This window comes from Hemitrygon akajei, chromosome 25, assembly GCF_048418815.1.
Source record: "Hemitrygon akajei chromosome 25, sHemAka1.3, whole genome shotgun sequence".
In the NCBI taxonomy this organism is placed as follows: domain Eukaryota; kingdom Metazoa; phylum Chordata; class Chondrichthyes; order Myliobatiformes; family Dasyatidae; genus Hemitrygon; species Hemitrygon akajei.
This window is the reverse complement of record NC_133148.1, coordinates 6,408,199-6,435,716: the sequence shown is the minus strand read 5'-3', so window position 1 is coordinate 6,435,716 and position 27,518 is coordinate 6,408,199. Positions and strand designations below refer to the sequence as shown.

The 27,518-nt window shown below is 45.5% G+C and overlaps 1 protein-coding gene across 1 annotated transcript in view; it reads right to left on the bottom strand.

The window, feature by feature from the left end:
- Nucleotides 1–27,518, bottom strand: part of LOC140716342 (calpain-8-like) — a 190,420-nt gene that overhangs the window by 24,762 nt on the left and 138,140 nt on the right. Inside the window, exons 7-15 of the mRNA XM_073028983.1 lie at nt 25,999–26,084; nt 24,525–24,602; nt 21,861–22,015; nt 15,525–15,692; nt 6,584–6,591; nt 4,096–4,304; nt 3,011–3,047; nt 2,049–2,105; nt 734–779 (exon numbers count right to left, since the gene is read on the bottom strand). Coding sequence (XP_072885084.1) covers nt 734–779; nt 2,049–2,105; nt 3,011–3,047; nt 4,096–4,304; nt 6,584–6,591; nt 15,525–15,692; nt 21,861–22,015; nt 24,525–24,602; nt 25,999–26,084 — 844 coding nt within the window. The remainder of the gene's footprint in view (nt 1–733; nt 780–2,048; nt 2,106–3,010; nt 3,048–4,095; nt 4,305–6,583; nt 6,592–15,524; nt 15,693–21,860; nt 22,016–24,524; nt 24,603–25,998; nt 26,085–27,518) is intronic.

Below are 27,518 nucleotides of genomic sequence, written 5' to 3'. Positions count from 1 at the left end.
TGAACTCGGCCTTTTCTCCTTGAAGCGACAGAGGATGAGAGGTGACTTGATAGAGGTGTACAAGGTGTTGAGAGGCATTGATCGTGTGGATAGTCAGAGGCTTTTTCCCAGGGCTGAGATGGTTGCCACAAGAGGGCACAGGTTTAAGGTGCTGGGGAGTAGGTACAGAGGAGATGTCGGGGTAAGTTTTATACAGAGAGTGGTGAGTATGTGGAAAGGTGGTGGAGGTGGATACGATAGGGTCTTTTAAGAGACTTTTGGATAAGTACATGGAGCTTAGAAAAATAGAGGGTTATGGGTTAGCCTAGTAATTTCTAAGGTAGGGATATGTTTGGCACAGCTTTGTGGGCCAAAGGGCCTGTATTGTGCTGTAGGGTTTCTATGTTTCTATCTAGGTGGTCATTTCCTGTACATGATTAATTGTGAAACTAGTCACTCCCCTGTGCTATTGGCCAGGGAACTGATCATTTCCACTAATGGCCAGTAAAGTGGGGGGGGGGGGGGGGGGAGGAACTAGCTTAGACTACGATATGGGAAACAAATCCCACACTTACTCTATTGGACAATGGCTGTGTCACATGCTCACACTATTGGCTGAGTATTATGCCAAGCATGCTCTTGGCCAATGACCAGGTCAAGCATACATCCTATTAGCTGGGAACTGTGTCACTCAAGCTATTGGCTAATGATTGGGCCACGGTCACTCTATTAGCTGGAGAACAGTCTCACAAACCTGAATTGAAGAAATCCATGAATTCTGGAGCACTCAGGATGCGGTTCTGTAACAGCAAGAGAGAAAGAGAGATTGTTAATAACATGTCTGACTAATAAGCAGGATAAGCTTTGTGATAACCTGGGCTCCAGGGAGACGTTTTCTGTCCTTTCAGTCGGAACCAGAATGAAGCCCCAGATGTCACTTGGGCATAGAAAAACAGACCAGTCCCTGCGTCTGGCACAGACCTGGGCAACATGCTGGCACAGCCTTTAGAGCCACTGTTGCCCAGCTCCAGAAATCCAGGGTTGATCCTGGCCCTGTGTGGAATTCTCCCTGTGATCGCATGGGATTCTCTGAGTGCTCCAGTACCCTCCCACATCCCAAGCAGCTGAAAGCCCAAAATGAATCAGAAGGGAGTTAACGGGTGCAAGTATGTAGGGAAAGAGGTTGCAGAAATACAGGAACAGGAGAGGGAGTGAATCCTGTCCTTAGGAGTCAGTAATGACTACATGGCTCCTTCCATGGCATTAATATCTCAAATAGCTAATCCTGGAGCAAACACACAGATGTACGCACAAAAAATGCAGCCAAGCACTTCTCCACTTCGAAGTTTAAGGAACTTCTACAAATGTTTGACTAACTTCTACAGATGAACTGTTTGAAGAATCGCGGAGAACAATGGACGTTACCTGGTCCATCACGGGCTTAGCCCTCCTCACCACTGACAGCACCTACAGGAGGCGTTGCCTCAAGAGGGTGGGGAGGATCCCCACTATCTGGGCCATGCCCTCTTCTTGCTACTACCAGAGGGCAAGGGCACAGAAGCAAGTTTCAAGAAGGCAACACCCACACCATCAGGCTCAGGAGCAGCTTCTTCCCTGCAGCCAATAGGCTCTTCAAATGACCTGCACAACTGTAACCCTAGCTCAGCAACAGAACACTACAGATCACCTCTTGCACCACCGTCGGCTTGAATCTGACTGGTTTTATTTTGCACTGAGACCCTTCGTCAGGACTTGTCTCATCCTGAAACGTTGACTGCTCATTTCCATGGATGCTGCCTGACCTGCTGAGTTTCTCCAGTGTGTTGTGCGTGTTGCTTTGACCCCAGCATCTGCAGTGTACTTTGTGTTTATTTTGTACTAATGCCTCCACTCCACTATCTAGTATAATTCACATCCTTTGTGTTGTTTCTACCGGTGACCCTGCTGAAAGCAAGTATTCCATTGGACATGTACTTCACGGTACTTGTGCACACGTCTACAAACTTCCTTGACTTTACATCTCTTACAACAGATAACAGAATTGGGCATTTTAGCAGGTTAACATGTACCTCTTTCAGAAATTCTGGGGCGCTTCGACCAGCGACAGGAGTATCCACCCGATTGACCTGGAACAATGAAGGAAAAATCTTGAGCCTGTGGTATCCCAGAATGGAAGGCATTAGCCAAAGTGGGGGAGAGGAAAGGCAACACTAGCCTGGCCGGTTCTCTACTCAGAACCTGTTTCCCCTCCAGCACCTGGCAAGAGGGACATTTGGTTCAATGGTGGACTGTAGGTTTGGTTTTACACCTGTGTGGTAACTGTGATATAGCTTGTGACCAGTCTCACACCCCACTCAGGTCCACAGCCCCTCACCCCAGGAAACACAGGCATCACCCACCTGGATGTGATACACCAAGCACAACAACTCTGGCAGGAAACAAAGTTTCCTGCCCCACTGGGCTTGCTGGGCAACAAGGTGCCATCACTGTTGCATCATGGGAAAGCACAGCAAGATCTCAGAGTGACACTTGATCATAACAGCAATGGAGAGGTTTCAGCAGAGGTTTACCAGGAAGCTGCCTGGTTTAGAGGGCAGGAAAGGCCGGATAAACGGGTCGTGTGGCAATCAAACTGAGAGGTGGAGGCTGAGGGGAGGTCTGATAGAGGCTTATAATATTATGAGAGGCATGGATAGGGTAGACGGGGAGTATCTGTTTCCCAGAGTAGAAATGTCTATTCCAGAGGATTTACACTGAAGGTAAGGGGAGTAGGCTCAAAGAGGAAGTGAGGGGTAAGTTTTTTACTCAGACAGTGGTGGATGCCTGGTGTGGTGGTGGAGGCAAACACATTAGAGGCTTTTAAGAGATGTTTGGATAGGCAGATGGATGTAAAGAAGATGGAGGGATATGGACATGGTGTAGGTAGGAGGGATGAGTGTTCGGGTGTTTTTGATTAGTTTTTAGCCGGTTCAGCACAACATTGTGGGCCAAGTGGCCTGTCCCTGTGCTGTACACTCTACCTTCTAAGTACCTTTGGATCAAAGTTGTTCACGGTAAGCCCATTCTCTCTGTGAAAGAGGAGACAGTGATTACAACACTGGTAATGTAAAAACACGTAACATCATATTCTGTTTACTGGTTACTAATGGACAAAATGCCTGGGGATTCAAGAGTAGTTTGGGAACCATTTAAATCCAGAAACACTGGACATTTTAATCAAGAAACAGAGAGTTTGAACCCAGAAACAATAGGGTTAAAACCAGAAACACTGGGGGTTTGAATCCAGAAACAATGGGGTTAAAACCAGAAACACTGGGGGTTTGAACCAGAAACAATGGGGTTAAAACCAGAAACACGGGGGGGGGGGGGTTGAATCCAGAAATAATGTTAAAACCAGAAACACTGGGGGTTTGAATCCAGAAACAATGGGGTTAAAACCAGAAACACTGGGGGTTTGAATCCAAAAACAATAGAGTTAAAACCAGAAACACTGGGGGTTTGAACTCAGAAACACTGGGGGTTTGGATCCAGAAACAATGGGGTTAAAACCAGAAACTCTGGGGTTTTGAACCAGAAACAATGGGGTTTGAACTCGGAAACACTGGGGGTTTGAACTCAGAAACACTGGGGGTTTGAACTCAGAAACACTGGGGGTTTGAACCAGAAACACTGGGGATTTGAACTCAGAAACACTGGGGGTTTGAACCAGAAACAATGGGGTTTGAACTCAGAAACACTGGGGGTATGAACTCAGGAACACTGGGGGTATGAACCCTGAAAGAATGGGGTTTAAATAAACCTAGAAAAATAGGGTTTGAACCCAGAAACACATTGGGGGGCTTGAACGCATTAACATGGGGGTTAAAACACTGGGGTTTAAATGCAGAAATGGTGAGAGGGGTTTAAACCCAGATACTGTATGTTACAAACAGGATGCACAATGTATTCTGGTGATGTGTTACAGGGTGCACCCAAGAAGAACATTACACTCTCACAACTTGATAGCACTCTGTAATACATCCCCAGCTGTAGGCATTGTGATCTCTATTGAACAGCAGCACAAGTTAATTCACGGAGAGTGAGGTTACGTCCATGGGTCTGACCAAGCTGTAGTACCTGGACATGTTTTTCTTCTTCGCAAAGATGCGCAGGAAGAACTCCCCCTCCTCGTTCTTGTTGAAGGTGGATGCCACAATCAAATACTGTCCTGGGGGAAGCTGCAGATGCCTCGACACGGACCGAGAGTTGATGTAAGCACCTGAACTGAACACTGGCTGATGCTGACGGAAGAACGTACGACCAAAGGGGGACATCCCACCTACATACTTTGGGGAATAATTTTGGATGGAACAAATCTGTCAATCATGGCTGTGTGCAGGACAGACCTGGTCTGCTTTCTCTGCAGTGGTGAAGGCTGATAAAATTTTATACAATTATCAGAGGTGCTGATAGAGAGTCAGAATCGCTTTTCCAGGGAATTAATATCAAATACTAGAGCGCATAGCTTTAAGGTGAGGGGGGAAGGTTAAAGGAGGTGTGCGGGGCAAGGAATTTTACACAGACTGCCAGGGTTGGTGATGGAAGCAGGCAGGATAGTTGTGTTTCATGTAAACGTGATATGGGTAGATGGGATTAGATTCTTTTGACATGGTCTGTTTGCAGTGTTTTACCATTCTGTGTTTTGTGTATGGCACAGCAACAGGCCCTTGAGTCTCTGAGGACCATCAACCATCCATTTACACCGATCTCATTTTATCCTCACTCTCTCATCATCTCCCCCAGATTCCACACACGAGGGAAAATTTACCTACAGCAGCCAATTAATCCTCCAACCCGCATGTCTTTGAGATCGGGGAGGAGGGGCAACCCACACAATCATGGGAATACCTGGCTAGGAGGCAAACACATTAGAAGATTTTAAGAGATGTTTGGATAGGCACATGGATGTAAGGAGGATGGAGGGATACGGACATGCTGTAGGTAGGAGGGATTAGTGTTTGGGTGTTTCTGATTTGCTTTTTAGCTGGTTCAGCACAACATTGTGGGCCGAATGGCCTGTTCCTCTTCTATGTTCTATGGAATGTGCAGACTCCACACAGACTGTGCCCAGGGTCAGGACTGAACCCTGGCCACTGGAGAGCTGAGGCGGCAATACTATGCCTTCCTTCATATCCATCAACCATCTGAAACTGTTGGGGACTTAAAAGATGAGTGAAGATTCAGTCACACTGAGAGCTGCATCACTGTGGTTAGTTAGGGGTTTAGCCAGAATGTCACAGGATGGGACGGGAGTCTGCCTGTGCACCAGAAGACCCTAAGGTCATAAGACACAGGAGCAGAATTAGGCCATTCAGCCCATTGAATCTGCTCTGTCATTTCATCATGACTGATCCATTTGCCATTCTCCTGCCTTCTCCCCAAAACACTTTATGTCATGACTATTCACCAACCTTTGCTGAAAGTAATTCCTCCTAATCTCTGTTTTAAGTGAACATCCCAGTATTCTGAGGTTGTGCCCTCTGGTCCTAGACTTGTCCACTATAAGAAACATCCTCTCCACATCCACTATATCTAGACCTTTCAATATTCAATAGGTTTCAATGAGATCCCCACACCTTTCTCCTAAATTCCAGTGAGTACAGGCCCAGTGCGATCAAACACTCCTCATATGATAAGCCTTTCATTTCTGGAATAATTTTTATGAACCTCCTCTGAACATACCCCAATGTCAGCACATCTTTTCATAAATAAGGGGCCCAAAACTGCTCACAATACTCCAAGCCTCAGCATTACACCCCTGCTTTTGTATTTCTTCAGATACATAGAACGTAAAACAGATCAGAGTGGATATCAGACCACTGGAAAACGATGCTGGAGAAGTAGTAATGGGGGACAAGAAAATGGCGGGTGAACTGAATAAGTATTTTGCATCAGTCTTCACTGTGGAACACACTATCATATTATGATCACTTACCTCTAAGGGTTCCTTGACTTTAAGCTCCCTAATCAAATCCACAAATACACAACACCCAATCCAGAATAACTGATCCCCTAGTGGGCTCAACCACAAGCTGCTCTAAAAGCCATCTTGCAGGTTTTCTATAAATTCTCTCTCTTGCAATCCAGCGCCAATCTGATTTTCTGAATCTACTTGCATATTGAAATCCCTCACGACAATCGTAAATTTCCTTTTTAACATGCATTTTCTATTTCCCGTTGTAATTTGTAGCCCACATCCTGGCTACTGCTCAAGGTCGGTATATAACTCCCATCAGGGTCTTTTTACCTTTGCAGTTTCTTAACTCTACCCTCTGGGATTCTACACCTTCCAATCCTATGTCACCTCTTTCTAAGGATTTGGTATTTTTCTGCAACAGTCACCCCAGCCCCTCTGCCTACCTGCCTCTTCTTGTACATTAAGCTCCCAACTATAAGCTTTCAGCCATGATTCAGCGATGTCCACTACAATCTCTAACTACGCTGCAAGTTCATCTACCTTATTCCTTATACTGCGTGTATTCAAATATAACACCTTCAGTCCTGTATCTGTCCCCCTTTTTGATTTTGTCCCCCTTTTACACTGCAACACAAGGATAGCTGCTACCCACTGTTCTAAGACTATTAAATGATATCCTAGTACGACAAGATGGGCTCTTTACCCCACAATCATTATGACACTGTACCTTATTGCCAACTTTCTCTGGGATGTTACACTATTCTGCATTCTCTTATTGTTGTATTACCTCAATACATTGTGAATGATTTACAGTCAGAGAACACTACAGTGCAGAAACAGGCCCGTCGACCCATCTAGTCCATGAACTATTTATCTGCCCACTCCCATCGACCTGCAACGGGACCATAGCCCTCCATGTCCTTCCCATCCATGTACCTATCCAAATTCTTCTTTATTGAAATTGAACCTAAATCCACCACTTCCACTGGCAGTTCGTTCTACACACTCACCATCCTCCTTTATTCTGTATGAACAGTAGGCAAGACAAGCTTTTCACTGTATCTTGGTACATGTGACAATAATAAGCCAATTCCAATTCCATCCCCGTAACGTCTGACTGGGGAGAGTCAGGGTCAGAACCACCATTGCAAAGGAGATGTTAGCACCACTCTGGTGATCCAGCTCCCCCTCCTGCAAAGGTCCAAGCCTGGAGCTGGACACTGTTCTTCGAGTGTTGGAAACAGTCTTTGATTGGCATCACCTGATTTATGATGGTTCTTGACACTGGCCTGTGTTGACTGGGGCACTATGGTAATACAAAGCTATTACAGCTCAGGGTATTGGAGTTGTGACATCATCAGTACATCCACCCTGTGAAATGCGTGGGTTTTCTCCTGGTGCTACAGTCCAAACATGTGCTGGTTGGCATGTTAATTGGTTGTTGTTAGGGTTAAATTGGGAGCTGCTGGGTGGTATGGCTCAAAAGGCTGGAAAGACCTGTTGGTGTTGTGTCTCAAAAAAGAAATAAATCGGACCACCATTGTGGTTCCTGCCAGTGGGTGGGGTGGGGGGATATTCGTTGGTACCATTGTGGTCCCTGCCAGTGGGTGGGAGTAACTGTGGGTGGAGTGGGGGAATATTTATTGTTACCGTTGTGGTTCCTGCCATTGAGTGGGGTGGGGGAATATTCATTGGTACCATTGTGGTCCCTGCCAGTGGGTGGGAGTAACTGTGGGTGGAGTGGGGGAATATTTATTGTTACCGTTGTGGTTCCTGCCATTGAGTGGGGTGGGGGAATATTTATTGGTACCATTGTGGTCCCTGCCAGTGGGTGGGAGTAACTGTGGGTGGAGTGGGGGAATATTCATTGTTACCGTTGTGGTTCCTGCCAGTGGGTGGGGTGGGGGAATATTCGTTGGTACCATTGTGGTTTCTGCCAGTGAGTGGGAGTAACTGTGGATGGGGTGGGGGGATATTCGTTAGCACCGTTGTGGTTCCTGCCATTGGGTGGGGTGGGGGAATATTCATTGTTACCGTTGTGGTCCCTGCCAGTGGGTGGGTGTAACTGTGGGTGGGGTGGGGGGATATTCGTTGGTACCATTGTGGTCCCTGCCAGTGGGTGGGAGTAACTGTGGATGGGGTGGGGGAATATTCATTGTTACCGTTGTGGTTCCTGCCAGTGGGTGGGGTGGGGGAATATTCATTGTTACCGTTGTGGTCCCTGCCAGTGGGTGGGTGTAACTGTGGGTGGGGTGGGGGGATATTCGTTGGTACCATTGTGGTCCCTGCCAGTGGGTGGGAGTAACTGTGGATGGGGTGGGGGAATATTCATTGTTACCGTTGTGGTTCCTGCCAGTGGGTGGGGTGGGGGAATATTCGTTGGTACCATTGTGGTCCCTGCCAGTGGGTGGGAGTAACTGTGGATGGGGTGGGGGAATATTCATTGTTACCGTTGTGGTCCCTGCCAGTGGGTGGGAGTAACTGTGGGTGGGGTGGGGGAATATTCGTTCATGCATGTTGCTTAGTTAGGGTGGCATGGTACCATCACCTATAGTGTAATGCTTTACAGCTCTAGCGATCGGGGTTCACTCTGCCCCGCTATCCGTACAGTACATTCTCTCTGTAACCACATGGGTCTCTGGGTTCCTCCTGCATTGCACAGATAGTGTTAGCAAGTTGTGACTTGTTACGTTCACACCAGAAGCATGGTGATGCTTGCTGCCTACCCTCAGCGCAATCCTTGGACTAAATTAGTTGTGACACGCTATCACTCTATGTTTTGATGTTTGATAAAGCCAATCTTTATCTTTAAAGATCTACCTTTACAGCTCAACTGAGTGGGTATGAATGTGAATTCCCTAGGTTTAAGTGGAGAGAAAGGTAGAGGTGAGAGGCATGTGAGGGAAGCAGGTAGGACAGCGGGAGTGATGGGACTGCCCTGAGAGCAATTCCTTACAACGTAAGGAAATATGAAAATGCTAGAAGGTGCCTGTGTGTGTCTATCTATCTTTATGTATGTCCATGTGTCTGCCCACATACACGCATGCATCTGCTCTACATGTTCACGTCGTGTATGTCCATGTGTCCGTCCAGATGCGTATATGCACCCATGTGTGTCTGTGCATGTTTTGTGTGTTCATACACACAAGTCAGGAGAAATGCAGCCATGGTTGCCATCACTATCATCACTACCACATATACATGTCCCACCTGCAATAGAACTTGTGGGTCCAGGATAGGACTGTATAGTCATCAAGATCTCACCGTTAAAAGAGTGGATGCCATCATCGGATTCCGATGGACAACTGAAGATGTGTGTTCATATATGCGTGTGACCACATATGTTTGTGTATCACACATGTGTCTGTCCACATACCTCTGGGTCGACATTCATCCATCTGATCCAACCCACTAACTAGGCTAGAACAAAGCTACATGCCCCCACTATCCTCGCCATTGAGAGCCCTCTGGGAGACAGGCCAAGAAGGAACTGAGAAAGACCCAAAACCAATTCCAAGGAGTCCTGGAATAATTTCCCACTGACAATCCAGGGCAAGTTCTGGGAGCCACAGTGAAGTTACATCACCAAAGCTACTGGGTGACATATCAAGCAGAGGCTGTCAGTGTCTACCCAGCACCCTGTCCAGCCCTGGTCTCTCTGACATGAGCAATGCCTGCCAATGTGGCAGAGAAATATTTTGGAAATAGCTTCTTCCTCTCCAACATCAGATTTCTGAATGGACCATTAACCCTTGAACACTAGCACCTTGTTTTTTCATTACTTCTTACTGTAACTCTTTTATGTAGTGCTGGTGGAAAACAACAAGTTTCACACCATGTATCAGTGCTAATAAACCTGACTCTGATTCTGAAGAACCATAACAAAGTTAACAAGAAAGAATTGGCTCTTCAAGAAAGTTAATGGCCTTCACATCTTCTCAGCATGTCCTACAGTGCTCTACCAGCAAGGAAACACCTTTCAATTGTGGCCACTGTTGGAATTGGTCCTCACAAAATTAATCAGCAAATTGGTTTTAACTGGGGATGAACATTGCCTGAAATGCTGCGGAGGACTTCCTGCATGGTGGCCCTTTCTATCTGCCTTCAAGAGCAAAATTAAATTCACTTTAGCTTTACCATTGTGTATACATTATGTATTTATTTAGCAATATGCCCCTTTTGGCCGTCCGAGCCACGCTGCCTAGATACCCCTCAAAAGAAAGACCCTTATAGGACGGTGCTGGAATTGATCTCTAAACTCTAGAATGTCCTGAGCTGGACGAGCATTGTGCTCATGGTACTGTGGCACCCATCATCCAATCTGAACATAAGAAATCGGAGCAGGGGTCAGCCATCTGGCCCATCGAGCCTGCTCTGCCATTCAATAAGATCATGGTTGATCTGGCTATGGACTCAGCTCCAACTACCTGCCCTTTCCCTACAAATCCCCGATATATGTAAACCTATCTTTAATATATTTAATGAGGTAGAATCTACTGCTTCCCTGGGCAGAGAATTCCACAGATTTACCGCTCTCTGAAAAAACACAGCTTCTTTTCATCTCCATCCTAAAGCTATTCTCCTGTATCTTGAGGCTATGTTCCCTAGTTTTAGTCTCACTTGCTAGTGGAAACAGCTTCAAACGCGATGATGCGGCTCTCCCTTGCGCTGTAAGTACAGATTTGTGTTCAGGTTCCTTCAGCAGGCTGGAGCACACAACCCACTGGGACCGGGCCAAGGACGCACTCTTCGGATAGGCATCTCTAAGGTCACCAAAGGAGGAGCCAGCCAGGTTTGGGATATCAAGGTCTGGGGTGGAGTATGTCGAACTCTGTTTCATTGGTTGCTCAGCTGATGAAGTGTTGGGAGGGCTGGTGAAGCAGATGAGCTGGGTGTTGATGTAATTGTGACCAAGGCAGGCTGCAGGCAGGTAGGCAGGGGATGTGCGGAGGGTGACAGAGAGGGAAAGGACCAGGTCCAATTATATCTGAGAGGATTCAGGCCAGTGTCAGGGTCACAGGATACATACCTGCTGTGGGACCTGTAACAGGAAGAACAGAGAGTTAGAACCTGACACACAGACATACTAAAAACACATACAAAATTCATATACACACACACACACACACACACACACACACACACACACACACACACACACACACACACACACACACACACACACACACACACACACACACACACACACACACACACACACACACACACACACACACACACACAAGATACTCTTTAAACTCAGCCGGCAGTAGGCAATGACAAACCACTGCTGTAACCTGCCAAGCACATGATTTCCCAATATGTCAGAGCAGCGTGGGGGGAAATCGTCCACCAACTGGAAATTCCAGATGCGACCTAACGATGATGATCAGGTGACCAGATGGTAATTGCTTTTTGGCAAATTGACTCCACCCTGTTATCAGCAGCTCTGTCAACAGCCTAGACTCATCAGCCCTTTATTGGTCCATTTCCCTTCCATTACAAGTGAACACATTTATCTCTTTGTGACTCAGCAAGATGTACCCGAATAATCAGGTATTGTGTATTAGGTCCTCTTGAATACACACAGCCCCTGGGGAGACATTTTATGCTCCATACAGTTCACTGCTCAGCATGCACATGCATCTGAGTCTGAGAATACACCTCACAACTGAGGTAAGGTGGCATCTGATTTTAAGGCAGTTTTAGATTTTTGGATCATTGGGATCTCTTCTGGGGAAGGTGGAACCTGTACAGATTGGATGGGTTGCACCTGAACTTGAGGGGGAGCAATATGCTTGCAGGTAGGTTTTCTAGCATGGTTTGGGGGGGGGGGGGGGGAGAGGTTAAACTAATTTGCAACGGGGATGGGACCTGGAGCGATAGAGCAGTGAAAGAAGTGCATTGAGTAAAGCCAGATCTAACATATAGAAAGGCTTTGAGGAAAGAGAAGCAGAATAAAGGGTGTAAAGGTAGAAGGGCTAAAGTGTGTGTACTTCAATGCAAGAAGCATCAGGAACAAAGGTGATGAACTGAGAGCTTGGATACGTACATGGAATTATGATGTAATGGTCATTACAGAGACTTGGCTGGCACCAGGGCAGGAATGGATTCTCAATATTTCTGGATTTCAGTGCTTTAAAAGGGATAGAGAGGGGAGGAAAAAGGGGAGGAAGGGTGGCATTAGTGGTCAAGGATACTAACAGCTACAGAAAGGGTGGGTAATGTAGCAGGATCCTCTTTTGAGTCAGTATGGGTGGAAGTCAGGAACAGGAAGGGAGCAGTTACTCTACTGGGGGTATTCTATAGGTCCCCTGATAGCAGCAGAGATCCCAAGGAGCAGATTGGGAGGCAGATTTTGGAAAGGTGGAAAAATAACAGTGTTGTTATCACGGGTGACTTTAACTTCCCTAATATTGATTGGGACCTGATTAGTTCCAAGGGTTTAGATGGGGCAGAGTTTGTTAAGTGTGTCCAGGACGGATTCCTGTCACAGTATGTTGACAGGCTGACTAGGGGGAATGCCATACTAGATTTAGTATTAGGTAACGAACCGGGTCAGATCACAGATCTGTCAGTGGGTGAGCATCTGGGGGACAGTGACCACCGCTCCCTGGCCTTTAGCATTAACATAGAAAAGGGTAGAATCAGAGAGGACAGGAAAATTTTTAATTGGGGAAGGGCAAATTATGAGGCTATAAGGCTAGAACTTGCGGGTGTGAATTGGGATGATGTTTTTGCAGGGAAAATGTACTATGGACATGTGGTCGATGTTTAAGGATCTCTTGCAGGATGTTAGAGATAAATTTGTCCTGGTGAGGAAGATAAAGAATGATAGGGTGAAGGTGGAAAATCTAGTCAGGTGGAAGAAGGCAGCATACATGAGGTTTAGGAAGCAAGGATCAGATGGGTCTATTGAGGAATATAGGGTAGCAAGAAAGGAGCTTAAGAAGGGGCTGAGAAGAGCAAGAAGGAGGCATGAGAAGGCCTTGGTGAGTAGGGTAAAGGAAAACCACAAGGCATTCTTCAATTATGTGAAGAGCAAAAGGATGACAGGAGTGAAGGTAGGACCGATTAGAGATAAAGGTGGGAAGATGTGCCTGGAGGCTGTGGAAGTGAGCGAGGTCCTCAATGAATACTTCTCTTTGGTATTCATCAATTAGAGGGACTTGATGACAGTGAGGACAATATGAGTGAGGTTGATGTTCTGGAGCATGTTGATATTAAGGGAGAAGAGGTGTTGGAGTTGTTAAAATACATTAGGACGGATAAGTCCCAGGGGCCTGATGGAATATTCCCCAAGCTGCTCCACAAGGCGAGGGAAGAGATTGCTGAGCCTCTGGCTAGGATCTGGTTAGGCCACACTTGGAGTACTGTGTCCAGTTCTGGTCGTCTCACTATAGGAAGAATGTGGAAGCATTGGAAAGGATACAGAGGAGATTTGCCAGGATGCTGCCTGGTTTAGAGAGTATGGATTATGATCAGAGATTAAGGGAGCTAGGGCTTTACTCTTTGGAGAGGAGGAGGATGAGAGGAGACATGATAGAGGTGTACAAGATATTAAGAGGAATAGACAGAGTGGACAGCCAGCACCTCTTCCCCAGGGCACCACTGCTTAGTACAAGAGGACATGGCTTTAAGGTAAGGGGAGGGAAGTTCAAGGGGGATATCAGAGGAAGGTTTTTCACTCAGAGAGTGGTTGGTGTGCGGAATGCACTGCCTGAGTTAGTGGTAGAGGCAGATACACTAGTGAAGTTTAAGAGACTACTAGACAGGTATATGGAGGAATTTATGGTGGGGGGTTATATGGGAGGCAGGGTTTGAGGGTTGGCACAACATTGTGGGGTGAATGTGTTGTATTATTCTATGTTCTATGTTCTATCTACTTCATGAACCCTGCACAGATTACAGGGGAGGAGCAGTTTGCTACCTTGAGACAAATCAGGGTGGAAAAATCCCCAGGGCCTGACAAGATGTTCCCTCAGACCCTATGGGAGGCATGTGTAGAAATTGCTAGGGCCCTAACAGAGATATTTAAATCATCTTTAGCAACAGGGGAGGTATCAGAGGATTTGAGGATAGGCAATGGTGTTTTGCTGTTTTAAAAAAAGGCTCTAAACATTAACCGGAAAATTATAGGCTGGTGTGTCTGACCTCAGTTGTGAGAAAGTTTTTGGAAGGCATCTAAGGGACTGGATATATGAATATTCTGATAGACATTGACCAATTAAGGATAGTCAGCATGGCTTTATGTGTGGTACATCATGTTTAGCCAATCTTATAGAGTTTTGAGGAAATTAGCAGGAGTATGGATGAAGGCAAAGCAGTAGATGTTGTCTAGGAGGACCTTAGTACGGCATTTGACAAGGTCCCGCATGTGAGACCGGTCAAGAAGGCTGAGTCGCTCGGCAGTCATGATGAGGTAGTAAAATGGATTAGACATTGGTTTTGTGGGAGAAGCCAGAGAGTGGTAGCAGGCAGTCGTCTCTCTGGTGTGCCGCAGGGATCAGTGCCGGGTCTTTTGTTGTTTGTCATTAATATTGATAAACTGGATGATAATGTGGTTAACTGGATCAGCAACTCTGCAGATAACAGCAAGACTGGGGGTGTAGTTGACAGTGAGAAAGGCTATCATGGCTTGCAGAGGGATCTGCATCAGCTGGAAAAGCAGGCTGAAAAATGGCAGATTTTCTACTGGCTTTTTTCTACTGAGGTTGGGTGGGATTGCAACCAGAGGTCATGGCTTAAGGGTGAAAGGTGAGAAATTTAAGAGGACCATGAGGGGAAATGTCTTCATTTAGAGATGAAGAGAGTGTGGAAGGAGCTGCCAGCACAAGTGGTGCATACGAGTTTGATTTCAATGCTTAAGAGAAGTTTGGATAGGTACATGGATGGTAGGGGTATGGAGGGCTGTGGTCCCGGTGCAGGTCGATAGGAGTAGGCAGTTTAAATGGTTTTGCCATGGACTAGAGGGGCCAAAAGGCCTGTTTCTGTGCTGTACTTCTCTATGACTTATGGATTATGTGCAACAATTTACTAAATGTGTAGTCAGATTGTGCGTGTATGTGCATGTATGGAGAGTGTGTGAGTGTGTGTGTATGTCTCTGGGTGAGTGTGGCAGTGTGTTTGGACTGTGAATATTTTGTGTCTACATGTGTGACTGTGTGAGAGAGTGTGTGAGTGTATTTTTCTGAGCAAGGCTGTGTGACTGTAACTCAGTGCTTGTATTTCTATGTGAGCATGTGACAGTCAATATGTTTGAGAGTATGTGAGTTAGAGTGTGTGTATGAATGTGTGACAGTGTGTGTACGTATATGAGTGTGAGTGTGTGCACTGAATGTGTACGTGTCAGCGTGACAATGTGTGTGAGAGTGTGTGCATGTGTGAGAGTGAGTGTGAGTCTGTGCACTGTGAGTGTGTGCATGTGTGAGAGTGAGTGTGAGTCTGTGCACTGTGAGTGTGTACATGTGTGAGCATGGCAGTGTGTGCACTGTGAGCATGTGTGTGTGAGTGTGAGAGTGTGTGTGGGACTGTGTGCACTATGAGTGTGTACATATTAGATGTGTATGTGTGACGGTCTCTGATTTACTCACTGTGTAGATGTCGAATGCAATGTACAGGTGCTTAATCCCTTCCTTCTTGCGACCGTGTTTCTGCAGAAGCTGCACGCTGATGGTACAACAGGGCTTACCATCCAGCAGCTCCTCATCCTCTTCCAGCAGCGTCAGCCTGTACTGTGGGTTTCTGGCGAACAGGTCTGGTAGGAGCAGGAGGGACACAAGAGAAACATCAGTGAGTTCGCAAGCTCAGTTTCAGGGAAGGATCCAGCACCTGTCAAATGCCGAGCAATTTCCACAGCACTGGAGCACCCCAGGCCACCAAGCTCCAGGACAGCTCCTATCCGACTGTTACCAGGCTTGGTCTTGTAGATTAACACAGACTCTTGGCCTCACTTTTGTGTTTACCTGTACTGCACTTCTTATAAAACACTTTATTCTGCATTGTTATTGTTCCGTCGTGTGGTATGTGTAATGATTTAATCTGTATGAAGGGTTTGCAAGACAAATTTTTCAATATATGACAAAAATAAATCAATACCAATTTGGCTCTTAATCTAGCTCCAGCACCCAAGATCATGGCTGCCCTCAGTGTGTGGATGAGAGATTGAATCTGGGGGGAGTGCATGGGAATGTGGAGGAATAAACAGAGATTCGCCATGTTGTCAAAAACCTTGGCAAATTTCTATAGCTGTGTGGTGGAAAGTGTGCTGACTGGCCTGGTATGGGAACAACAATCCTTTTGAGTGGAAAATCCTATGAAAGGTAGTGGATTCAGCTCAGTGCATGATGGGACATCCCTCCCAACCATTGAGTGCATCCAACGTTGCCGTAGAAAAGCAGCATCCAACATCAGAGATCCTCACCACCCAGACCGTGCTCTTTTCTTGCTGCTGCCATCAAGTCGAAGGTACAAGAGCCTCAGGGCTCGCACCACCAGGTTCAAGAACAGCTACTACCTCTCACCCTCTTGAACAAAAGGGGATAACTACACTCACTCTGTTTCTGGTGTTCCCACAACTGATGGTCTCACTTTCAGGACTCTGTCTTGTTATTTCATGCTCTTGATATTTATTGCTGTTTATTTATACGTAGTATTTGAATTTGCAGTTTGTTGTTCATCAATCCTGTTTACAGTTACTGTTCTGTGGATTTGCTGAGAATGCCCACAGGAAAAAGAATCTCAGGGTTGTACGTACTCTGATAATAAATTTTACTCTGTAAATGGATGGTTGGTGAACTGATGAGCTGAAGAACCTGTGTCCATGTCATCTGTCTCACCGTGTTGCAGAGAGATGCGGTGAGAGGGAAGAGTCGAGGTGTGAAACTACAGCCTGACCTCCCCCCACCCCCACACAGCCATCCTAGGAAGAGCAGAAAGGCTCCCTCCCTTTCCAGCTCTGTCAGGGCAGGCCGAGGAGTGCGTGGGCGTGTTGTGTGGCATGTTGCCAAATGCAGCTCACTCCGGCTGCCAGACAGCAGGCACCTGAGGTTCTGCAGTAACAGGGTGTGGTGAACTACATATACCTGACTGGACATGCCCCCTGCTGACTGCTCCTGTGGCCCCTCCCACTGACCGTGGCTCCTCCCACAGACCCCGGTATAAAGGCGATTGAGGCCTGAGCCCGGCCCTCAGTCTCCAGGATGTAGTATGGTGGTCAACTACTGCTTGTTCTTTCTTCCAGTCAATAAAAGCCGATATCTCGCCTTCACATCTCAGAGAGAGTTATTGATGGTGCATCACAGGGTGACAGTGCTTATGCAGTGGGGCCCCAGTTATCTAGTGCAGTGGTCTACAGGGACCTTGTGCAGAAGGTCATCACTTGCCCAGTGTTGTGGCTCCTGCCTCAACCCAAGTACCCAAGGACAGCAGTAGCGACAGAGATGGGATGGGATGGGGCAGTGTTCTGCTCTGAGGTTGTCACAGGCGGCTGTGGAGCCAAGTCATTGGGTGTACTTAAGGCACAGGTTCACAGGTTATTGATTAGTCAGAGCATGAAAGATTATGGGGAGAAGGAAGGAGAATGGAGTTGAGAGGGAAATGGATCAGCTATGATGAAATGGTGGAGCAGACCTGATGGGCTGAATAGCCTAATTCTGTTCCTAAGTCTTATGGTCTTCACTCCCATGCTGAGAGAGTGCATTCCAGATTCCAGTTATTCTCTAGGTGAAGAAAATTTTTCCTCAAATTAATACACAAGGTCCTTCTGTTCCTCAATGCTACCAAGGCATTGGCTGTGTACCTCCAGTGTAATGCTAAAGATTACTGAACTGCTAGAATCATTATCCCTTAAGTGCAATGTTAAACCTAAGCACTGTACTAGATGTAAAGCATACTCGGGGCATTCTTTCAAAGAAAATTAGTGGACTTTCAGCCCGAGGGTGGTGAATCTACCCACAATCAATGCCACAGACAGCCTCACAGGCCAAGTCAGTGAGTATAGTTAAAAGGGTGTTGATAGGTTCTTAATTAATCAGGTTGTCAAAGGTTACGGGGAGAAGACAGGAGAATGGAGTTGAGAAGGAAAATAAATCAGCCATGATTTAATGGCAAATGGCTGAATGGCCTAATTCTGCTCCTATGTCTTATGGCCCGCCCTTATTATTCCTCCCGAAGTTCATCACCTCATATTTAACAGATTCAATTCTATCTGCCAGTCCTCTGTCATTTTACTACTAATCAAGAAGGTGGCATTAATCACCAAGGGCCCTCACGATCCAGGAAATGCCCTCTTCATGTTATGACCATCAGAGAGGAGATACAGGAGCCTGAAGACCCACACTCAATATTTTAGAAACAGCTTCTTCTCCTCCATCATCAGATTTCAGAGCGGTTCATGAACCCGTGAACACTATCTCACTATTCCTTTACTGGCACTTTTTATTGATTTTGTAATTTATAGTAGTTTTATGTCTTAACACTGTATTGCTGCCTCAAGGCAACAAATTTTCATGTTATACGGCGAATTCCAGTTAATTGGAACACATTGGGACCAGTAGATTTTGGACCAATTAAGTGATTCCCCCAGTTAGCTGAAGTTTAATGGAAATAGTTAAAAATGTATTTAAATGAAATACCAAGCAAAGTAGAACACTATCAACAGTACTATAAACCTGATAGTTATCAATAGAGGAATTCATCCAGTGTATGCTATGAGCAAAATCAATGCTGATTGCCTTCATGTAATGCTGTCGATGATCGCATTCTCCAAATCTTCATTTCATTTTAACATTCAAGATGATCTTTGATATCTTCAAGGTTTCTAACATGTTGAAGTAGTGAAATCATTTTATTTTCACTCCCAGCTGTTTCTGATGTCTCTAAGCCTGAATGCTTGAAACCACAGTGAGCCACCACCAATCATCAGTGCCTAAAATCACTGCTCTTTGAGTACAACACACACAACTGATGCTATTTAAAAGCTGTTCGCTCCAAGCAGGGTGTAGCATGTTGCGTCTAACAGACATGCAAGAGCACGTGGCTAATGCTAGGTAGAAACTGGCAACGATCTCCTGCCCTAATAAAGTGGCATAGTGTCTGAATTAAATGGATATTTTCTTGATTTAGTTTTTCAGCTGTCCTAAGCTTAGGAGTCCTTGCCCAAGACTCCCAGAAGGTTAATTTACAGGTTGAGTCTGTGGTAATGAACCCACATGCAATGTTGGCATTTATTTCAAGGGGAATAGAATATAAAAGCAAGGAGATAATACTGAGCCTTTATAAGCCATTGGTCAGGCTGCACTTGGAGTATTGTCAACAGTTTTGGGCCCCATATCTTAGAAAGGATGTGCTGTCATTGGAGAGAGTCCAGAGGAGGTTTACAAGGATGATTCTGGGAATGAAGGGGTTAATATATGAGAAGTGTTTGGCAGCTTTGGGCCTGTACTCACTGGAATTTAGAAGAATGTGTGGAGATCTAACTGAAACCTACCTAGTATTGAAAGGACTAGACAGGGTGGATGTGGAGAGGATGTTTCCTATGGTTGGGGTACATAGAACTAGAGGGCACAGCCTCAAAATTGAGGGGCAACAATTTAGAACAGAGGTAAGGAGGAATTTTTTCAGCCAGAGAGTAGTGAATCTGTGAAATGCTTTGCCACAGACTGTGGGCATATTTAAGGTGGAAGTTGATAGTTTCCTGATTGGTCAGGGCATCAAAGGATATGGCGAGAAGGAAGGTGTATGGGGTTGAGTGGGATCCCGGATCAGCCATGATGGAATAGCAGAGCAGACTCAATGGGCAGAATGGCCTAATTCTGCTCCTTTGTCTTTTGTTCTCTAACGGTCCAAATGGCCGAAATAAATGGCTGCCCAACTGACCCGAATCCACCGTATAAGACTGTGACAATAAACCTGATTCTATAAACCATGCCACCTATCAACAATGCCACCAACTTTTGTGTCAACTGCAAACTCAGTAATTGCACCTCCTATGTTAATATTCAGCTCATTAATGTATAAAGCACTGTGGTACACTACTGGTAACAGACTACATCACAAAAACAGCCCTCCTCTATCACTCTCTGCTTCCTATTACCAAACCAATTTGCAGCTTCTTATCCACTTTCCCATATGGATCTTGTTGAAGGCCTCACTCAAGACCAGGCAGACTGCACTGACATCATCAACACATTTTGTCACCTCTTCAATAAACTCAATCCAATTTGTCCAACAGAATCTGAGAATCAAGGCCAACATTAGACTGCACTCTACCTAAACATCCTTCTTCCTCCTATTAGGGCAAGGTACAAGAACTCGAAAACCTGCCCCATGATGCTCAAAGACAAATTCTCCCCCAATGTTAGATAATTCCTGAACTGACCACTTGTACAACAAAAATGAAGCCCTGACCTCACAATCTACTTTGTCTTGTCTTTCACCTTCACTGCCTACATCTCCCTACACTGCCCTTTCTCTGTAACTGTAACACTACACTCCATGGCCACTTTATAAGGTTCCTCTCTATCTAATAAAGTGACTTCTAACTGTGCAGCCCATCCAGGTCAAGGTTCGACACGTTTAAAGATGCTCTGCTGCACATCACTGTTGTAATATGTGGTTTTTTGATTGACTGCCGCCTTCCTGACAGCTTGAACCAATCTGGCTGTTCTTCTTTGACCTCTCTCATTAACATGGTACTTTTACCCACAGAACTGCTGCTGACTGGATGTTATTTTTTGCACCATTCTCTTTAAACTCTGTTGCGCATGAAAATCCCAGGAGATCAGCAGTTTTTGACCACACCCTACCAGGCACCAACAGTCATTCCAACAGTCACAGTCAATTCAGTCACATTTCTCCCCCATTCCGATGACTGCATGCTTTTAAAGATAGATACATAGAAAACTGACAGCGCAATACAGGCCCTTCAGCCCACAAAGCTGTACATGTCCCTACCTTAGAACTATGCCCATAGCCTTCTATTTTTCTAAGCTCCATGTAGTCATCCAGGAGTCTCTTAAAAGACCCTATCGTTTCTGTTTCCACCACCGCTGCCAGCAGCCCATTCCACACACTCACCACTCTCTGTGTAAAAAACTTACCACTGACATCTCCTCTGTACCTACTTCCAAGCACATTAAAACTATGTCCTCTCGTGCTAGCCATTTCAGCCCTAGGGAAAAGCCTCTGACTATCGACATGATCAATGCCTCTCATCATTTTATACACATCTATCAGGTCACCTCTCATCCTCTGTCACTCCAAGGAGAAAAGGCCAATTTAACTCAACCTATTCTCATAAGGCATGCTCCCCAATCCAGGTAACATCCTTGTAGATCTCCTCTGCACCCTTTCTATGGTTTCCACATCCTTCCTGTAGTGAGGCAACCAGAACTGAGCACAGTACTCCAAGTGGGTCTGACCAGGGTCCTATATAGTTGCAACATTACCACTCAGCTCCTAAACTCAATATTATGCGAGTTGCTGCCACATGATTGGCTGATTAGATATTGGCATTAATGAGCAGGTGTCCCAATAACATAGCCACTGAGCGTGTATAATCTGCATTCTGTCATTACTTTCGCTTGTACTACCTCGATGTACTGATCTTCATGGTTACTATGCAAATCCGTTTCTCGTAACATGACAATAATAAATCAATAACTGGGCTGAAATGTTGACTGTACTTCTTCCTATAGATGTTGCCTGGCCTGCTGCGTACCACCAGCATTTTGTGCGTGTTGCTTGAATTTCCAGCAACTGCAGATTTCCTCGTGTTTGCGAATAATAAACCAATTATCAGTTGGGCTAAACCCTGCTTTACTAGGTGCAGATTAATCCTGTCCTCTGGGACTTTTCGCAGTAACTTCCCCACCGGTGACACGCTCCCCCACTTCCCGCTCCATGCTCCATTTCCATGCCATACCACTGTTCTTGTTTCCACCAGCGCTTACTCCAGACATCCACATCCCTTCAAGGGTGGTGAGTGCCCAAATGCAATCGGTCCTGTGCTGGCAGAGAGGGTTGAGACTGCACAACTCTACTGAACTGAAGTTTGCAACGAGAACATCTGCTGGGATCCTGCATGAGATGGGAACAAGATTAAAGAGTCGGGGCTAAGACATTCTAACCCACAAAAATGTTAAGCGGCTCAACACAAGACATTTCCTTGTCATGCAGTGTTTTAGGACCTGTCTTATGATCATTGTCAGAAAGACTGGAAGTACTTAACAGGTCAGTTATAAATCAGGGGAGTTATAAAGTCCCAAAGCATAGATATCTCCTCTGAAGCTGTTCCAGCTTGGTGGCATATTTCCTATAGCAGAGTGGCCATAACTTGACAGAATATTGCAAATGGAGCCTCAACAATATCTTACACAAATGCAACAAAACATCTTAGTCATTGCTCTGACTGGTGAAAGTCTTCTTCACTGCCCTGTCGACCTGCCATGCCTGTTTCAAGGAATTATGTTTCTTGTACACTGTTGAGGTTGTTTCCTATAGTGGAGGGGAGGGGGTGTCTAAGACCAGAAGGCACAATCTCAGAATAGAAGGACATCCCTTTAGAACAGAAATGAGGAAGAATTTCTTTAGCCAGAGGGAATTCATGGCCAAAACGTTTTGTATATTTAAAACAGAGGCTGACAGGTTCTTGATTAGCAAGGCTGTCAAAGGTTACAGAAGAAGACAGTTGAAAGGAATAATACATCAGCCATGATGGAATGGCAGAGCAGACCGATTGTCTGAATGGTCTAATTCTGCTCCTATACCTTAAGTGTAGAATTGTTATTTTCCTTGTACTTTTCTTTCCTATGTTTGCTTATAATTTTTATATAATCATCTACATATGGGGAATTGTTTAGTAAATGTTCTAGTGATTAGAGTATGCTGATTATATATTTTCTCAGTATTTCTACAGCAGGTAGCATGCCACTTGAACTGCCTATTTTATCGGTTAATTGATGTCACTAGAATGTGAGAGGACTATGGCTTCTTCCTCTTTGTTCATTTTGTTAGTCATGGAGTGTAGAACACTACAGCACAGAAACAGGGCCTTTGGCCCATCCAGTCTGTGCCAGACCATTATTCAGCCCTGTCCCATCCATTAGCACCTGGATGATAACCCTCCATACCTCTCCTTACCTATCCAAACTTCTCCAAATTTCTTGTCATACTTAATAAAGCAGCCATAACTAACAAGTTTATGCCTCATTCTTGACTTCCGAGGAACCTCTGGATCAGTATCACCAGATCCAACAACTCTGCTTGACAAGCACTCTCCAGGGGCTTACTGTTCACTATGAAGACCTACCCAGGGTTCCCTTCCTAAAATGACAGGTTAGTGATTGATTCCTCAGAAACAAGAAGTTAGGAATCTAGTCTGCATTGAACTGCAGAGGAAGGCAATGGTAGAGGGATTAAAGGAGTTATCAGAGATAGTATGGAGGTTAGGACAGACACAAGATTCTTAGGCTGCTGAAACTCAGCTAATCGGTGTGAAGAAAGTGCAAATGGAAAAACGATGCTGAACAGTGAGCCCTTTGATTTTACATTGCACTCTTACAATGCAGATCCCAAGGCACTGCACAGGACACAGAGCAATGAGGGATTACTCCTAGTACCAACTAGGGGCTTGATACCGTGTAGAGCTCTTCCTACCTCTTTTACATGTCAATCCCTAAGATGCAGGAGCATACCATTCTGCCCACTTGTGGCTTTGTTAGCCCGTTGGCCAAGAGCTGGAGCTATGCCGTGCTGATGAAAGCTGTAATGACAGACACCCTGGGTATATCCAGTCTTTAGTGGGGAAGTGAGTGAGGGAGAACATATGCATGTGTATACACACACACAGACACAAACACACACAGACACACACACACACATGCACAGAGACACACATACACACAGACACACACACACGGCGACACACACACATACACACACACACAGACACACACACACAGACACACACAAGCATGCAGAGAGACACACACGCGCACACACCACATACACACAGCGACACACACACACATACACAGGCACATGTACACACACACTCACACAGCGATACACACATACACACTCATACACACACAGACACACACAGAGCGACACACAGAGACGCACACACATATACACACCCACACACAGATACACAGACAAATACACACACAGCAACACACACACACACATGCACATACATGTACAGAGACACACACAGGCACATGCACACACACATACACACACACAGAGACAGACACACACACACACACACACAAACACACAGTGACACACACACTTGTCTTAGACAGCTAAACATTCATCCTGGCTGCTCTGGAACGAGGGATAATTTCAGGAGTGATGATGAGGATACAGCAATGGTTCTCAATGTCTCTTTCCTCTGCACCTTACCTTAAAGAGCAGTGGGGAGCAGATGAGAACTGAGACCATCTAATGGAAACAGTTGTCTAGCAAAGGTCCACCCACCCATCCCCACAGACCCATCACCCTACAAATGATCCTTTTCAAGCCCCTCACAGTTCCCCAAGCAAGCCCTTCTCCTCCACTTCCATCGGAGTAAAGGTCCTACCAGAACTCGCCATCCTCACTAATCTTCAGCTTTAGCCTGGTCTTCTCCTCCACACTGACTTCCTTCCACTTGGATGACCTGCAGAATGAAGGCAATGGAGAAGGGTAGGTCTGGGAGTTGGAATCCAGAGCCAGAGTCACACAATGCAGAAACAGGCCCTTCAGCCCATCATATCCTTGCTGGCCACTGACTATCTATCCCACCTCCAGCACCTTGATAATTCAAATTCTCATTTAGATATCTCTTCAATGTTGTGAGAGTCTCTGGCTCCAAACCCTTTTAGGCAGAGCTCACCAGGTTTCAGTGCCCCTCTGTATAAAAAGATTCTTCCTTTTGTCTATGTCCTTCATTGTTAGACCTCTCTGCTAAGGGTAAAGGTTTCCTACTACTTACGGTGTCTTCACGCCTCTAATTTTGTACACCTCTAGGGCATCGCTCAGATCACCCTTGAAACATGGTGAGCAGTTTTGAGCCCTTATCTAAGAAAGGATGCACTGGCATTGGAGGGGGTCTAGAGGAGGTTGACAAGAAAAAATCTGGGAATGGAAGGGTTAATGCACGACGAGTGCTTAATGGCTCTGTGCTTGTATTCACTGGAGTTTAGAAGATTGAGAGGGGAAATCTCATTGAAACCTATCAAATATGGGAAGTCCTAGATAGAGTGAACATGGACAGGATGATTCCTATAGTGGTGGATCTAGGACCAGGGGTCACAGCCTCAGAATACAAGGACATTGCTTTAGAACAGAAATGAGGAAGAATTTCTTTTGCCTTAGGATGATGAATCTGTGGAATTCATTGCCACAGATGGCTGTAGAGGCCAAGTCATTGGGTATATTTAAAGTGGAGGTTGATAGGTTCTTGATTACGGGGAGAAGGCAGGAGCTCTTGATTTCCCACTTCCTCAGCCCATTTGGCCAGGCCTTCCAGTGAGGCAACCCAGATATCCTCCTCCTCTTCCCCTTTCCACACTACATATGGTCTTTTCTGTCCCCCGGGAGTGGCAGGTACCTGAGAGAGCCACGTGGCAACTTCATAGCTTGTAATCAGGGCACCAAACTGCACCCTCTAGCCCGGGTCCCAATTGTACCAGGGAAGAACCCTCACACACATTGCCCCTGTTCTCAGAATATCTGAAAGGACAGTGTGGAGGGAGCTTTATACTGTGTCTATATATATTGTCCTGGACCTTGTTTGAAGGGACCTGAGTCACACAAGTGTTTCTGCAGTTGCTGAAAATCTTGAACGACACACACAAAATGCTGAAGGAACTCATCAGGTCAAGCACCATCTATGGAGGGGAATAAACAGTTGATGTTTCAAGCCAAGATCCTTCATCAGGACGTTGAGTTCCTCCAGCATTTTGCATGTGTGTATTGCTGAAGGGATCCAGTTTTTATGTGACTGTACTTCCTTTCCCAATCTGGATGAACACACCATTTCCAAAAGAAAAGCTAAGGATTCTTCCTGTTACCTGTCACTCCAGGGTCCATTGTATTCCACCCGACCCCACGGATTTCGCAGCCGGAAGAGTTTTATGGAAGAGTTGGGCATCCTTACCTGTGGATGGGGAGAGGAACTGGTGAAAATCTGCATGGGATGGGCAGAGGGTCACACCACCAATAGTGTCCAAGATCTCCATGACCTGGAATGAAATCACCAGGCACTTTGATGCACAGCGGGCAGACAGTACACTGCTTTGCTGTTGGTCCTGTAGCCATTTGGCCTCTCTGTGTCCCTGTTGTGTGCAGGGACAGGTGAGGACAAACATGGTGCAGTAAAACTCCACTGGACAGCAAAATTTTTAGAAAGTTTTGCCTCCTCAGAATTTGGTTTTGGTTATGATAGACTGCTTGATCACAAATATAATTTCAGACTACTTGTATTATGTAGAAATTAGGATAAACAAGAAATTAACTTTTATTGAATACAATGCATTTAATTGCACAATGGTGCTGACACTTTACAATAGTTCAGCTCAGCTAAAAGTGTTTTGTTTATGATTTTCATTTGTACTCAGTATCTGAGGTTTCTTGCTTAAGCGTCCAACGATAATCAGCCAGCACTGATGGATTCCAGTTCCCTGGTACTGTTTCTCCATGACCGCAATGTCCTGGTAAAACCCTTCACCATACTCTTCATTGACAGTGCCAAGATTTGCAGCAAAGAAGTATTAATGGGAATGCAGAAAATAAATCTTTAGTGGCATGTTGCACTTCATGGTTTTGTATGCTTGAAGCATGTTGCCAACCAGCTGCATGTAGTTTGGTGCTCTGTTACTGCCAAGAAATTTTTCAACAACATCTTTGAATGCCTTCCATGTGATTTTCTCTGGTTCCACTAGAAGTTCTTTGATTTGCCTGTTATTGACAATCTGTTTGATTTGTGGACCTTCCTTAATCTTGGCATCAGTTATTCTGGGAAATGTCTCAAATATCAAAATCCTTCATGGAAATTTTTGCACAGTGTCAGCAGGTTCCATTCTTGCAGACTTGACCCCATTAATTCTGCTTTTGTCTTTGATATACCCGCGTCTCTTACCAGGTCATTTAACTCAAATTGAGTTATCAGATGAGGCTCACATGACATAAAGGGTTCAAAATCTGTATCAGTATCAGTGTTGCTCTTAGCATTCCTGGCTTGTGCATCATGGCATCTTCGTCTGCCTCCTCTAGACTCCATGTCTCTGGTGGCTTCGGTACTGAAAGACCATCATCATGTGGCACAGGTCTCGTGGCTGAAGGGAGATTGGGGTATTCAATGGATTTGTTTTTACCAGCAAAACCAGACACACCAGTCAGACAGAAGTAGCAGTCTGGCACGTGATCCTTCTGCTCTTCATAGCATCGCAACAGTAAAGGACATTGACTTTTGAGTACTTCTGAGCCAAACTTTGAGTACAGCAGAATAACAGGCCATTCAGCCCACAATGTTGTGCCGAACCAGCTAAAAAGTAACTCAAAAACACCCAAACATGAATCCCTCCTCTCTACA